Source organism: Epinephelus lanceolatus, chromosome 4 (genome assembly GCF_041903045.1).
Source record: "Epinephelus lanceolatus isolate andai-2023 chromosome 4, ASM4190304v1, whole genome shotgun sequence".
Classification (NCBI taxonomy): domain Eukaryota; kingdom Metazoa; phylum Chordata; class Actinopteri; order Perciformes; family Serranidae; genus Epinephelus; species Epinephelus lanceolatus.
Genome location: NC_135737.1, coordinates 522,661 through 537,339, shown reverse-complemented (window position 1 = coordinate 537,339; position 14,679 = coordinate 522,661). Strand labels below are relative to the sequence as shown.

The window sequence follows — 14,679 nt, the reverse complement described above, 5'->3', positions numbered from 1 at the left end:
TCTATCGAGTGAGCTAATGGGCGCCCCAACTTTTTTTAAAGTCTAGAGTTAATGCGTATGCCCACCAAATTTTGTACATCTAGACTGTACAAAATTACGAGGAGTACATCACAGAAGAGAATCGGTCATTTCCTGTTGCCAGGAAGTGGCAGAAGATATTACTGAAGCTGCAATAAATATAACAATCCTCTGCACTGAAGTTGCAAAAACTCCCAGTGTTTCTGCTGGCAAGATTCTTTCATCAGTACTAATAGTTACTGGACATAACTCAGTTCTATGAGTACCAGAGCTGCAAGGCGAAGAAAGGGGAGTGAAACTCTTAACACCATGTTTTGTGTTGTCTTACACTGGTAATGCATTTTGTTGCACAATAGAAAAAAAACTCGCTACTGTACTGTAGATGGTACCCCCTCACTTTAGGCGGGATTTGCCATAGTGATGCTGCATGAAACTGCTGTGACATCATCCTTAATATGATACTCAATCTTTAATTGGCAACCATGTAGAGGAATGTTTGCACTTTTAGGCATAGTTTTGTGGGCTGACATTTTGGGTTGAGTGAATAAAAAATTGTGGTCACTATTAACAGTAGTCTGACTATTTGAAAATGAGGGGTTTGTGCAGACTGTCCTGTGTTGTACAACTTATGATTCTAGTGATCATTCTCTCTGACCAATCAGTGGTCTGCAATGTTTGAACTCCACCTTCTAGTATCAGCTCAGCTTGCTAGCAACCTTAAACAAGGTGGTACCAAAAACAATACAAGGTACCAGGTAGTATCGAGCACTTATGTAGACCAAGAAAGAGTGAATTGAGTTGAGAGGAGACATGCTGTACTGTAGAGTGGAAATGTGTTTCAACAGGCCCTGCTGCATAGGGTCAAGGTGCAACATAAAATTGTCCAAAGTGCCTGTCTTTTCTAATGTTTATCATGTTGAAACATTTTAAAATGACATAGCAGATACACAGGCAAAAAAGAAACAAAGACATGTATAAAAATGTAATCTTACTGTAGAGCTCTGATAGAACTTTTGGGGTCTAGCAGCAGATCTCTCAAGAGGATGCAGGACTCGGGACCCAGGCTGTTAAACTGCAGACTGAGGACAACAAAGACAGGCAGACACAACAATCAGAACACACACAGCAAACACATGCTACGAGCATGGGAGGCATTCAGAGACAATTGGGCGAGAGGCAGGGTACACCCTGGACAGATCACTAGACTATCGCAAAGCTGACACACAATGGCGGTTTTGGGGGGGGGGGTTGTAGCAGGGGCCAGTGCCCCTGTAACTCTGAGTCCGGCCCCCCCGTGGCCCCCCTGCCGAGAAGTCGGAGGGGCAATGCATTCACACCAATGCAACAAGATGAGAATGTGTATCATCTCCATGCAACACCTCTCTGTACTTTCGTTCTGATTTGCAGCTTTTCAGACTTATTTTCTGGCTAAATATATTTTGTAGCTTCTTAAAATCTGAATGAGGATAGTGTGCGATACTGGCTACAGTTGGATTTGTAGTAGTGATGAAGCACCAATTAATCAGTCAATGAGAATGTGTGTGTGTGTGTGTGGATGGAGCATAAGCACATACAGCAAGCAGCAGCACTGGCACACATGAGGACAGAAACAGAGGGCTCGGCGGGGACAGAGCACCTGTCACAGCAGGTGAACATGCCGCCTGCAGTCATTTTGACTTGACCAGCGGACTTAACTAGAAGCTGACTGGCTGTAGAAACAGGCAATGTGCCTTGTGTTGTAAAACCAACTGCTGGCAGTCTGACCAGCTGAGTTACAGGTGACACCATCAGTCAGCCATGCTGGTTCAGTGTGCCTTCAATTTTGAATAAATCCCCAACAGTGTCACCAGCAAAACACCCCCACACCATCACACCTCCTCCTCCATGCTTCACAGTGGGAACCAGGCATGTGGAATCCATCCGTTCACCTTTTCTGCGTCTCACAAAGACACGGCGGTTGGAACCAAAGATCTCAAATTTGGACTCATCAGACCAAAGCACAGATTTCCACTGGTCTAATGTCCATTCATTGTGTTTCTTGGCCCAAACAAATCTCTTCTGCTTGTTGCCTCTCCTTAGCAGTGGTTTCCTAGCAGCTATTTGACCATGAAGGCCTGATTCACGCAGTCTCCTCTTAACAGTTGTTCTAGAGATGGGTCTGCTGCTAGAACTCTGTGTGGCATTCATCTGGTCTCTGATCTGAGCTGCTGTTAACTTGCGATTTCTGAGGCTGGTGACTCGGATGAACTTATCCTCAGAAGCAGAGGTGACTCTTGGTCTTCCTTTCCTGGGTCAGTCCTCATGTGTGCCAGTTTCGTTGTAGCGCTTGATGGTTTTTGCGACTCCACTTGGGGACACATTTAAAGTTTTTGCAATTTTCCGGACTGACTGACCTTCATTTCTTAAAGTAATGATGGCCACTCGTTTTTCTTTAGTTAGCTGATTGGTTCTTGCCATAATATGAATTTTAACAGTTGTCCAATAGGGCTGTCGGCTGTGTATTAACCTGACTTCTGCACAACACAACTGATGGTCCCAACCCCATTGATAAAGCAAGAAATTCCACTTATTAACCCTGATAAGGCACACCTGTGAAGTGGAAACCATTTCAGGTGACTACCTCTTGAAGCTCATGGAGAGAATGCCAAGAGTGTGCAAAGCAGTAATCAGAGCAAAGGGTGGCTATTTTGAAGAAACTAGAATATAAAACATGTTTTCAGTTATTTCACCTTTTTTTGTTAAGTACATAACTCCACATGTGTTCATTCATAGTTTTGATGCCTTCAGTGAGAATCTACAATGTAAATAGTCATGAAAATAAAGAAAATGCATTGAATGAGAAGGTGTGTCCAAACTTTTGGCCTGTAGTGTATATATATATATATATATATATATATATATATATATATATATGTGTGTGTGTGTGTGTGTGTGTATATGTATGTATGTATGTATGTATGTATATATATATATATATATATATATATATATATATATATATATATAGTTTGGACAACAATACAATATCTGCTGATATCATAAAGTCTGCCACGATTTGATTTCACTTTGATTTAGGGGCCTCCGATCAGTATGAGGTAATAGCACTTAATCAACTCATTGTCTTTTTCTTGGCTGTTTGCCATCTGGCCCAAGACCATTAGTTTCAATGTTTAGACAGGTGGTGTGCTTGGACTAAAATGGTGACACAATAAAGGTCATTAATTAAGTCAACAAAATTAAGGCCCATCTAAAAGATGACAATATGTACTGATGTTTCACTTTGACGATAATGGATCACTGAACCAATGTATTGCTCCAGATAGATGTATCATTACACCCCTACCAAGTGGCAAACATGTCCACAGCAAAGAAGCATAAAGTTGACAACAAGGGCCACCACTCTCAGTAGCAGTGGAAAGCTGAAAGTTTTTTCAGTGAAAGATGACACTGTTGCCTTGAGCTCAATTGTATGGGACCCTTATTCTTTCAATAACCCATATGATGTGAGAAGCAGCTGGCCCCCAGATATTTTCATATTGTCTAATCTGACTACTATTAAATAAACTTTGTTGAACGCTGTAATTAAGTGTGTGTGAATGGGTGAATGTGACATGTAGTGTAAAAGCACTTTCAGTGCTCAAAAGACTAGAAAGTCACCATACAAATGCAATTTACCTAATTATGGGTCAACAAACACTGGAAACTTCTTAGTAGAGTAACATGTACAATTCTCAGCATTATACAAAAACATTTCCTTTCAGAGGTCTGTCCTTGTTATTCACTGCAAACCACAACAGAGCAGTTAATTGATTTGATCTCACTTGAGGTTATGTGTGTGTCTGAAGGCAGGCCACAGCATCTGAAGCATGTTATGAGTCAGGAGACAGGAGGACAGGTCCAGTTCTTCAAGGTGATAACTACAGGAAGACACCAAAACACATGTTTAAAAAATCTATTACAACATTAACCATACTATTTTTTTGCATTGAAAATGGAGATGCCCTAACCAACTCTAACGCCGGAATTCCACTGGATGCGTGTCCATTGCGGAACGGCAGCGCTGGTTATCCGCTGCGTGCTCTGCCGTCCGTCAACACCCCCAGGCTGTGTTTGCTGTGCGGAGCGTGCAGCTCCGCCGGACAGCGGGAGTCACAAGAACCCACGACATCTCGCAAATTCACGCATAATCACGCGATATAACAAGATGTAGTTTCTATAAACAGAACCAAAAAAACAGAGGAGTAGTAGGAAGACATCTCGGTGCACCTCCATGATTAACATCTCCTCATCCATGGTGTCAACGGGGTGAAATGATGTCTGAAAACCTCTGACCTGTTGACTTCAGGCCTGCCTCCGCCCATTATGACGTTTTCAAGGTGTAGTGCAGGGAAATATGATCCGCCGTGAACACTGTGCACTTTATTTTGAAAATTAACTGGATGTTTTATTTTGTTTCTGTGCATGACTTCCTGCCCCGCACGATCTGCTCTGTGCTGAATTGTGCTACGGCATCCGGCAAAAATAGAAGTCCTGCGTATCTGTTGCGGAGGGCTCCGGAGCGCCGCAGCTGTGACAAAGCCGGAACGCAGCACAGCTGCAGCCGGTGGAAGCACACACATTGACTAGAATTGAAACGGATCGGCTTCACTGCCGTCCCGGACCGCAGACGCAACCAACACACATCTGGTGGAATTTGGGGGTAACTGAGGGTGCCTGCTGTGCAACGGCAGACACACTATATATTATTTCTTGCACTTTTTTTCTTACTCATCTTCCATAGAAATTTTGCTGCGAAACTTGCCTTGCAGTGTTGCCAGCACATTGCCAGGCAAAAAATCCATCAAAATGTGTGGAATGATTGGGAATGGTGTGCTATGACGTTTCTCAGAGATTTGCCAAGCCTTTTTTACACAAACTTGCAAAAACCTGCATAAACTTTCCCATTTTAAAGTAATGGGAGATCTTTGGGAAATCGACGTGAACAGAGCTACAATCACTCCTCTTTGGGGCCATAACAAATCTTAAAACTTTAAACTTTCTTGGGCTACATGGGCATTTTGATATCTATTACAGTTTTTATGAAATGGCAGTTAACATTTCATGATGTTTTTCAGATGTTTCAGATATTATAATGACTGTCTATGGGACGTAGCTAGAGTGGATGACATCACAGCTAGAGTGTGGAGGAACTGTAAAATCTTAAAAATTTCTGAACAAGTTGCTCTCACTGCCAAAGGTTTCACTCTATATACACAATTTATACATCAAAACATAGGAAAATGTGTGCTGGTTGCAGACATGTTACTGAGGAATCAAATAGACATACACACTTAGCTCATTGTGCCTCCAAGCAAAGACAGGCCATTTTTTTCCTAGTCATGTGTCATAAACTGAGATGAGAAATGTCTTGAAAACAGCTGACAGTACCAGTTTTTTAACCTGCTCAGCAGCTCAAATTTTGACACCACAAACATAAAGACATACCTATGACTGTGTCCTAAAGCATTCACTCTCACCCTACTCACTATATAGTCAGTTGTGAGTGAGTTGGACGCAGCCTACACGTTCAGGAGTATCTCCTCTCTTGTGATATCATTATGTTGATGACTGAACTCATGGCTTTTGTTAGAAAAGGAGGACTGTGAGAGGTTTCAACTCACAACAGCTGCCTGCTCTGACCTGCTGAATGCCCCTCTCCCCTCCACTCTCTCAGAGGAACCCATTAATTACCATAGCAATGATGACTGACATACAAAATTATAGACATGTGGGTGTGTGTGTGTCTCTGAATCTTAAATGCAAAGACAAGGAGCAGAAAATGATATATAAACATTATATACCAACGTTTTATCTCTATCATATGGTACTAAAGCCTTTACTACTAATACTAATGTTGCTACTTTTGGGATTATGAATGTTAATAAATACATTTTGTGATGTTTTGTAAATACTTACAATATCATACAAACACAGTGCTCAGTACCTGTAGTACATGTAATATGTATCACATGTAGTATGCAGCACTTGTAGTGGGCAGTACATATAGTAAATGTGCACATGTACTTGGTAGTCGGTGGCGGTAGCAGGCACCCATTAATCTCTCAAGACAGATTCTGCAATTTACATTACATTACATCACAATGGAGGGGGCGGGGCCGAGATCTGCAGGTGTCCCTGGGAAATGTGTACCTACAGAAACAGCAAGCTCCGCGTCCATGGCGATCGCTCCACCCAAAACGCTGTCTCGTCAACGTGAAAAGCATGGACAACAGCACAACTTACAAGCATTGTGCATTGTGAGCACACCTTCCACTCCTCACGACAGGAAAAACAGGGCATTAGCGGCAACGTTTTTACCGCAGTTTGGTTCGAGTTGCAGGTAGGAGTGTAACACTGGGGCCACTGCCGGAAGTGAAGGGGGTGAGCGATCCCCAAGGCCCCTGCACTTCCGTTAGTCGAAAAACCACCGGGCAGTGCCTCCAGAGGTAAAGGAAGAAAACTTTTTTTTTTTTTTTTTTAACTGATGGATTTCCAGATTGGGCCCCCATCAAAATTTCTTGGGGAATTTTCTAGTATTGCAGTATTGCATTAGTACTTTAATATATGCAAAACAATTTAAAACTGCACTATGCAATCTCATGTCAATGGCTGTATATGGCTGTTTTAGGATAACATTTTCAAGCTCTATGGAGCCTTGTATTCCTTTAGCCCTTAGCAGTAATGATTTTATGAGTTTTTTTAATGACAAAATTCTAACTATTAGAGGCAAAATTCGTGACCTTCTGTCCTCAGATAGTACCTGTCTGCCCTCAAACACAGCTGTAAGACCTAATATATATTTAGATTGCTTCTCCTGAATTTCTCTTCAAGAATTGACTGCAGTGATTTCTTCATCTAAATCATCAACGTGTCTCTTAGATCCCATCCCAACTAGGCTACTTAAGGAAGTCTTACCTTTAGTTAACATTCCCTTATTAGACATGATCAGTATATCTTTATTAACAGGCTATGTACCACAGTCTTTTAAGGTCGCTGTAATTAAACCTCTCCTAAAGAAGCCCACCCTGGATCCAGAGGTGTTAGCCAACTATAGACCGATATCTAATCTTCCCTTTCTTTCAAAGATCCTTGAGAAAGTAGTCGCAGACCAGCTGTGTGATTTTCTCCATGATAATAATTTATTTGAGGAATTTCAGTCAGGATTTAGAGTGCATCATAGCACTGAGACAGCACTAATTAAAACTACAAATGACCTTCTGATTGCTTCAGACAAAGGACTCGTCTCTGTACTTGTTTTATTAGATCTTAGTGCGGCATTTGACACAATTGACCATCAAATTCTGCTACAGAGACTGGAACACTTAATTGGCCTAAAAGGTTCTGCGCTAAGCTGTTTAAATCTTATTTATCTGATCGTTTTCAGTTTGTTCATGTTCACGATAAATCATCCTTACGTACTAAAGTTTGTGTTGGAGTTCCGCAAGGTTCCGTGCTCGGACCAATCCTATTAGGCCCGTTTCCACTGAAGAAGTTCCTGGTACTATTTGGGGGGCAGGAACTACTACAGGAACGTCCTCTCGCTCGGCCCTCTCAACCGCCGTGTCTCCACTGAGAGAGCGGAGCAGGAGGAAGGTTCCTGTAAAGTTACCAGGCTCTGGATGTGATGTAATCGTTGCGCGACCATTTTGACCGGGGCGACGTAGGGATGTAGTTAGCTGTTAGCTGTTAGCCGTTAGCGGTGTCTGTATTAACTCAATAACTCAATAAACGGTCCTTGAAAAATTATTTTTTCCAGCGGATGTCTTAGTTACAACACGATTAAGCTAACTGGAGTAGTTTCATGTCGTATCCGTCAACAGGAGGCTTTTAACAGATGACATCCTGATGTTAGCTTTGCTGCTGCTGTTAGCTGTCCCTGTCAGCTGCAGCCACTACTGATGCTTTCTAGACATCGCGATTTCCCAAAACTGAATAAATACCACACATAGCAACACAAAACTGCTTTGCTAGCTCAATCATGTTGTAACTAAGATATCCGCTGGAAAAAATATTTTTTTCACGGACCGTATATTGAGTTAATGAGTTAATACAGACACCGCTAACGGCTAACAGCTAACGGTTAGCCCAGCTAATCTACGATAACCATAGTTATTACAAAACGTCACATCCCGCCTTGAGTATATCCAATAAGCACCAAGTAATCCCCAAGCCCCAGCCAGGAGTCTCTCAGGGCCGTTCTGAGTACCTATTCCGAGGCAGGGACTTGTTTAGGCCCTGTAAAAGTTCTGGAACTCTGTCCTTCGGGGGTGGTTCCTGCGGTGGAGACACGAACCAATGGCCCCGGCCCCGTAAAATTACCCCGAAGTTCCTGCGGTGGAAATGGGCCTATTTACTCTATATATGCTTCCTTTAGGTAACATCATTAGAAATCACTCTGTAAATTTCCATTGTTATGCGGATGATACACAGTTGTGTTTATCGATGAAGCCAGAAGAAAGTAATCAATTAACTAAACTTCATAATTGCCTTAAAGACATAAAAACCTGGATGATCACCAATTTCCTTATGTTAAATTCAGACAAAACTGAAGTTATTGTTCTTGGCCCCAAACAACTCAGAGACTCTTTATTTGATGACATAGTTTCTCTAGATGGCATTGCTCTGGCCTCTAGCACTACCGTAAGAAACCTCGGAGTAATATTTGATCAAGATTTGTCTTTTAATTCTCATTTAAAACAAACCTCACGGATTGCATCTTTTCATCTGCATAATATTGAGAAAATTAGGCCTATCCTGACCTGAAAAGATGCAGAAAAATTGGTCCACGCTTTTGTTACCTCTAGGCTGGATTATTGTAACTCCCTATTATCAGGTAGCTCTGGTAAGTCTTTAAAAACTCTCCAGCTAATTCAGAATGCAGCGGCACGTGTATTGACAGGAAATAAGAAACGTGTGTATTTCTCCTGTTTTGGCTTCTCTGCACTGACTTCCTGTAGATCAGGAGCCAGAGCCTTCAGCTATCAGGCTCCTTTCCTGTGGCATCATCTTCCTGTTGCGGTCTGGGGGGCAGACACCGTCTCCACATTTAAGACTAGACTTAAGACTTTCCTCTTTGATAAAGCTTATAGTTAGGGCTGGCTCAGGCTTGTACAAGCCCCTAGTTAGGCTCACTTAGGCCTTGTCTGCCGGGGGACCTCCTATAATGACCTCCTATAATACACTGGTCTCTCTCTCTCTCTCTCTCTCTTTCTCTCTCTCTCTCTCTCACTCTCTCACTCTCTCTCACTCTCACACTCTCTCACTCTCTCTCACTCTCACATGTCCTGTTAATACATCTTGCTAACTCGGCCGTACTTCATGTCACTAACGCGGCTTCTTCTCCGGAGCCTTTGTGCTCCCCTGTCTCGCAGGTTAACTTATATCGCAGTGGTGCCTGGATAGTGTGATGTGTGTGGTTGTGCTGCTGCCGTGGTCCTGCCAGATGCCTCCTGCTGCTGCTGTTATCATTAGTCATGCTTCTACTGTTGTTATACACATATGATTATTGTCACATATGTATACTATCAGACATTTATATATACTTTCAACATATTGTACAACAATAACCAGAATAATAATTATAATATTATTATATCATTACTTTCATTAATGTTGTTGTAGGCTACTGTCATTACCGTCTGTCCTGCATCTCTCTCTCTCTCTCTCTCTCTGTCTCTGTCTCTCTTTCTGTCTCATTGTGTCATACGGATTACTGTTAATTTATTATGTCGATTTGTTCTGTACGACATCTATTGCACTTCTGTCCTCTGTCCTGTTCTCTTCCTGAGGTTTCTACTGTTTCTTTTTTCCCAGTTAAAGGGGTTTTTTGGGGAGTTTTTCCTTATCTGCTGCGAGGGTCCTAAGGACAGAGGGATGTCGTATGCTGTAAAGCTATGTGAGGCAAATTGTGATTTGTGATATTGGGCTTTATAAATAAAATTGAAATTGAATTGAAGACTTCTGTAGGTAGAAATTCTGTAAGCGTGTCAAAACTTGTTTAACCTACCCATAGCACAAAATTACAACGGAGACCAGAGGGCTGTACCATGAAGCAAGATTAGTGTTTTAGCGAGGTTTGGTGACTCTATAGTCAATGTCAACCTATCAGCAAAACAGATTCTCAGCTGAGGAAATACACTGTAAATGCAATGAAGCTGTGCAGTTACAGCAGCACTTACTGTATGTCATGTGCTTTTGTATTTATATTCCTATAATATATTAATTTGTGATTTTACATGATTAATAATTTTCTGCCAACATTCCTCTCTCACCTCATTTGAAGCAACAGTATTGTAAGTATTATAATATGTTTTGAAAGGTGGATATACGCAGCCCACAACTGATCAAATGAGTCAAATGAAGCACTGATTGCATCATTTGACTCATTTTATGGGAACGCGCACAGAACCTGAAAGAAAGCCTAGGTTAACAGAGTAAAGTAATAAGCACCTTTGTGGTACCCGTTAACTCTGCCTTAGCATGCTCTACAAACCCTAAAGCCCCAGTCAAAGAGAGCCTGGCTCTGTTAAACTTGCCCTCTGACCTAATTTTTATTTCTACCATAACATCTACCTATTTTCAACAAAACTGTGAGAACAGGATACTGCTGCTGTCTTCAAGCACTTTCTGTTTTACACAGCCTAAAGATAGCACTCCCTGTCTGTCTGAGCAAATGGCCTCAGCCACAGACTGTAGATCAATAAGAGTAAGAGTAATTAGCTAATTAGCACTAAACACAAAGTACAATGGAGACTGATGGGAATGCCATTATTTTTGCAAGTATGTGGTTAGCTGTTCAGCATAAGTTGCTACTGTAATTTATCCTGGTAAAACGAGAACCAGCTTCGTAGTACTGAAAACTCAGAGTTAGCCCTAAAGTTACCTCGTCAACTTCAAATCCTGCTTTGTAGTACAGGCCTCAGATGTCACACTGCTTTGGCTAATTACATGACCGACAGAACTGAAGACGCCAGCAGTCCCTGCGAACCGTGAACTACTATAGTTAGTAAAAGAAATAAAGTACTTATTAACAGCTTATATGAACTGTCCTGCAAAGGAAAGTACTTGTTTTGTTTGTGTCATGGTTACTGCAGGCATTTGAAGCAAAGCGCAAAAGCAAAAGCAAGAAAACAGGAACTTGAAGGAAAAAAAACAGGCAGAGAAACCAAAACGAGAGGCAAAAATGAAACTGCGACACCAGAGGCCTCTGTACTATGAAGCTGTTTCAACTTACCCAGGATATCTTTTTGTTATCTGGCTTGACTAACCCCAACATTGGCTGCCTGGGTAAGCGGTGCTACAAAGCTGGTTATCAACTAGTTTGGTCGACTCTGGGTTTTTCTATCCAGCTACGAGCATGTGCATGTGAAAGAGGCAGGGCTGTTAATTACAAGCAACATCATCAGAACCATGTATGAAGTAGGCTGCTTCACATGATCTGAGATGAAATAGTGTTACTAATTAACTGTGGGAATGTTTGGTCTATGGAACAATGAAAAGTCATTGATGTGAAAAGTAAACCATAGCCTGTAATCTTACAACAGAAGATGCAGAAACGCTGGAAATGATTTCCAAATATTAAACTTAGGCCTGGTCTGTTCAATTGGCAGCCAGCAGGTCACATCCAGCCTAGAAGCAACCTCCCAGTGGCCCAGGTAGGGATGGGTACTGAGACCCAGCATTAAACGGCCCTGGAGCAAAATTAATAAAGACTGTAGTATTAATAAGCTCCAACAAAATTGGCTCTTTTTATTGTTACTTTTCAAGTTTTGGCTGGAACCTCTCTCCTCCTGTCAGAACTGACCAGACACACAACACGGCGCCCATCGCGGCTGAAGTATTTGCTGCGCTCTTCCGTCGGCATCGCTATTTTGTATTTCTTTTACGGTTTATATGTATCTAACACAGGCAGTGCGACACATACATATGCGACAGTGAGATACAGCAGGGAAGAACTTCTGAACATCGACAAAGTTCATCATGAGCTTAAACACAGCCTGTTGGACTTTGACTATCTCCTGCGCCTGGACCAAGCCAATTCCAGCTGGCAAGACACAGCAACACTGGCCTCCAGCCGACCAACAGTGCGTTCAAGGTGGCGTCAGGGCAAGAAAGGCGGGTTACATGCTAGGCTAAAGGCTAGAGCTACACGACCACCGCTACCTAGCCTGCTGCTAGCGAACATCCGCTCACTTGAAAATAAGATGGATGAGCTGACAACCAGGTTTACAACTCAGCGCAAGATAAGGGAATGATGTGCTCTTATTCTCACGGAAACCTGGCTCTCGGACAACTTGCCAGACTCGGCTCTTCTGCTTCAAACACTCTCCATCCACCACAGAGACTGCACATCAGCCTCGGGGAAGGTCAGAGGAGGCGGCGTATGCGTGTATGTAAACAACAGTTGGTGTGTGGATGTAAATGTTGTTGGGAAGCACTGTTCAGCCAATGTAGAACTGTTACACACACACACACACACACACACGTATGTATGTATGTGTATATACAGTCAGGTCCATAATTATTTGGACAATGATACAGTTGTCATCATTTTGACTCTGTACACCACCACAATGGGTTTTAAATGAAACAATGAATACCTGCTTAAAGTGCAGACTCTCAGCTTTCATTTAAGGCTTTTTTCAAAAATGTAGTATGAACCATGTAGGAATTACAACCATTTCTTCACACAGTCCCCCAACTTTAAGGGCTCATAAGTATTTGGACAAACTAGCATAATCATCAATTAAACAGTCAGTTTTAATACTTGGTTGCAAATCCTTTACAGTCAATGACTGCCTGAAGTGTTGGACACATAGGCATCATCAGATGCTGGGCTTCTTCCCTGGTGATGCTCTGCTAGCCCTTTACTGCAGCCGTCTGCACTTCCTGCTTGTGTTTTGGGTGTTTTGCCCTCAGTTTTGGCTTCAGCAAGAGAAACGCATGCTCAATTGGATTCAGGTCAGATGATATGACTTGGCCGTTGTAGAACATTCCACTTCTTTGCCTTAAAAATGTCTTTGGTTGCTTTTGCAGTATGCTTCAGGTCATTGTCCAACTGCACTGTGAAGCATCGTCCAATGAGTTTTGAAGCATTTGGTTGAATCTGAGCAGATAATGGTGCCCCAAACACTTCAGCTTTCATCCTGCTGCTCTTGTCAGCAGTCACATCATCAATAAATACAAGAGAACCAGTTCCACTGGCAGCCATACATGGCCATGACATAACAGTACCTCCACCATGCTTCACTGATGAGGTGGTGTGCTTTGGATCATGAGCAGTTCCTTCCCTTCATCCTTCTCTTGTCTTCCCATCATTCTGGTAGTTGATCTTTGTTTTATCTGTCCATAGTATGCTGTTCCACAACTGTACAGGCTTTTTAGATGGTTTTTGACAAACTCTAATCTGGCCTTCCATTTTTAAGGCTAACCAATGGTTTGCATCTTGTGATAAACCCTCTGTATTTATTCTAGTGAAGTCTTGTCTTGCTTACAAGAGCAGCAGGATGAAAGCTGAAGTGTTTGGGGCACCATTATCTGCTCAGATTCAATTAAATGCTTCAAAACTCATTGGACGATGCTTCACAGTGCAGATGGACATTGACCTGAAGCATATTGCAAAAGCAACCAAAGACATTTTTAAGGCAAAGAAGTGGAATGTTCTGCAATGGCCAAGTCATATCATCTGACCTGAATCCAACTGAGCATGCGTTTCTCTTGCTGAAGCCAAAACTGAGGGCAAAACACCCAAAACACAAGCAGGAAGTGCAGACGGCTGCAGTAAAGGGCTGGTAGAGCATCACCAGGGAAGAAACCCAGCATCTGGTGATGTCTATGGGTCCAACACTTCAGGCAGTCATTGACTGTAAAGGATTTGCAATCAAGTATTAAAACTGACTGTTTAATTGATGATTATGATAGTTTGTCCAAATACTTATGAGCCCTTAAAGTTGGGGGACTGTGTGAAGAAATGGTTGTAATTCCTACACGGTTCATACTACATTTTTGAAAAAAGCCTTAAATGAAAGCTGAGAGTCTGCACTTTAAGCAGATATTCATTGTTTCATTTAAAACCCATTGTGGTGGTGTACAGAGCCAAAATGATGACAACTGTATCATTGTCCAAATAATTATGGACCTGACTGTATATATATATATATATATATATATATATGTACACACATACATACATACATACAAACATACATACACACATATACATATATATACACACACACACACACACACACATATATATATATATATATATATGTGTGTATATATATATATATATGTGTGTGTGTGTGTGATCAGCTGCTGCTGTCACCAAAAACGGACGTCGCTTCATGTGACACTTCAGGGGAAAGGACGTCTCATCTCGCTAAAGACGTATTTCCACGTTTCTTCTCTTCTCGCGCCTCATCCTCGCATCTCTCCCCCATGTCGTACAAAGGTGGGGCTAAGACGCAAGGAAGTGATGCAAGTGAGGGAAATGTGGATGCGAGATTGGGTATTGTGATTAAACCCAGGTATTGGGAAGAACCCAAAGAGGCAGTAACGGCGCCAGGATTTTGATTGTGGGTGGGCCTCCAGAAAACTGGACGGGCCAGTTAAAATAAGCAA

The 14,679-nt window shown here is 42.1% G+C and overlaps 1 protein-coding gene across 4 annotated transcripts in view; it reads right to left on the bottom strand.

Moving 5' to 3' along the window:
* Positions 1-14,679, bottom strand: part of nlrx1 (NLR family member X1) — a 125,914-nt gene that overhangs the window by 23,512 nt on the left and 87,723 nt on the right. For 3 of the 4 annotated variants that reach the window (XM_033631404.2, XM_078166820.1, XM_078166818.1), the window contains 2 exons: positions 3,840-3,935; positions 1,011-1,097 (listed from right to left, as the gene is read on the bottom strand). In XM_033631404.2, the coding sequence (XP_033487295.2) occupies positions 1,011-1,097; positions 3,840-3,935 (183 nt within the window). The remainder of the gene's footprint in view (positions 1-1,010; positions 1,098-3,839; positions 3,936-14,679) is intronic. The other variant, XM_078166819.1, reaches the window with a different exon arrangement.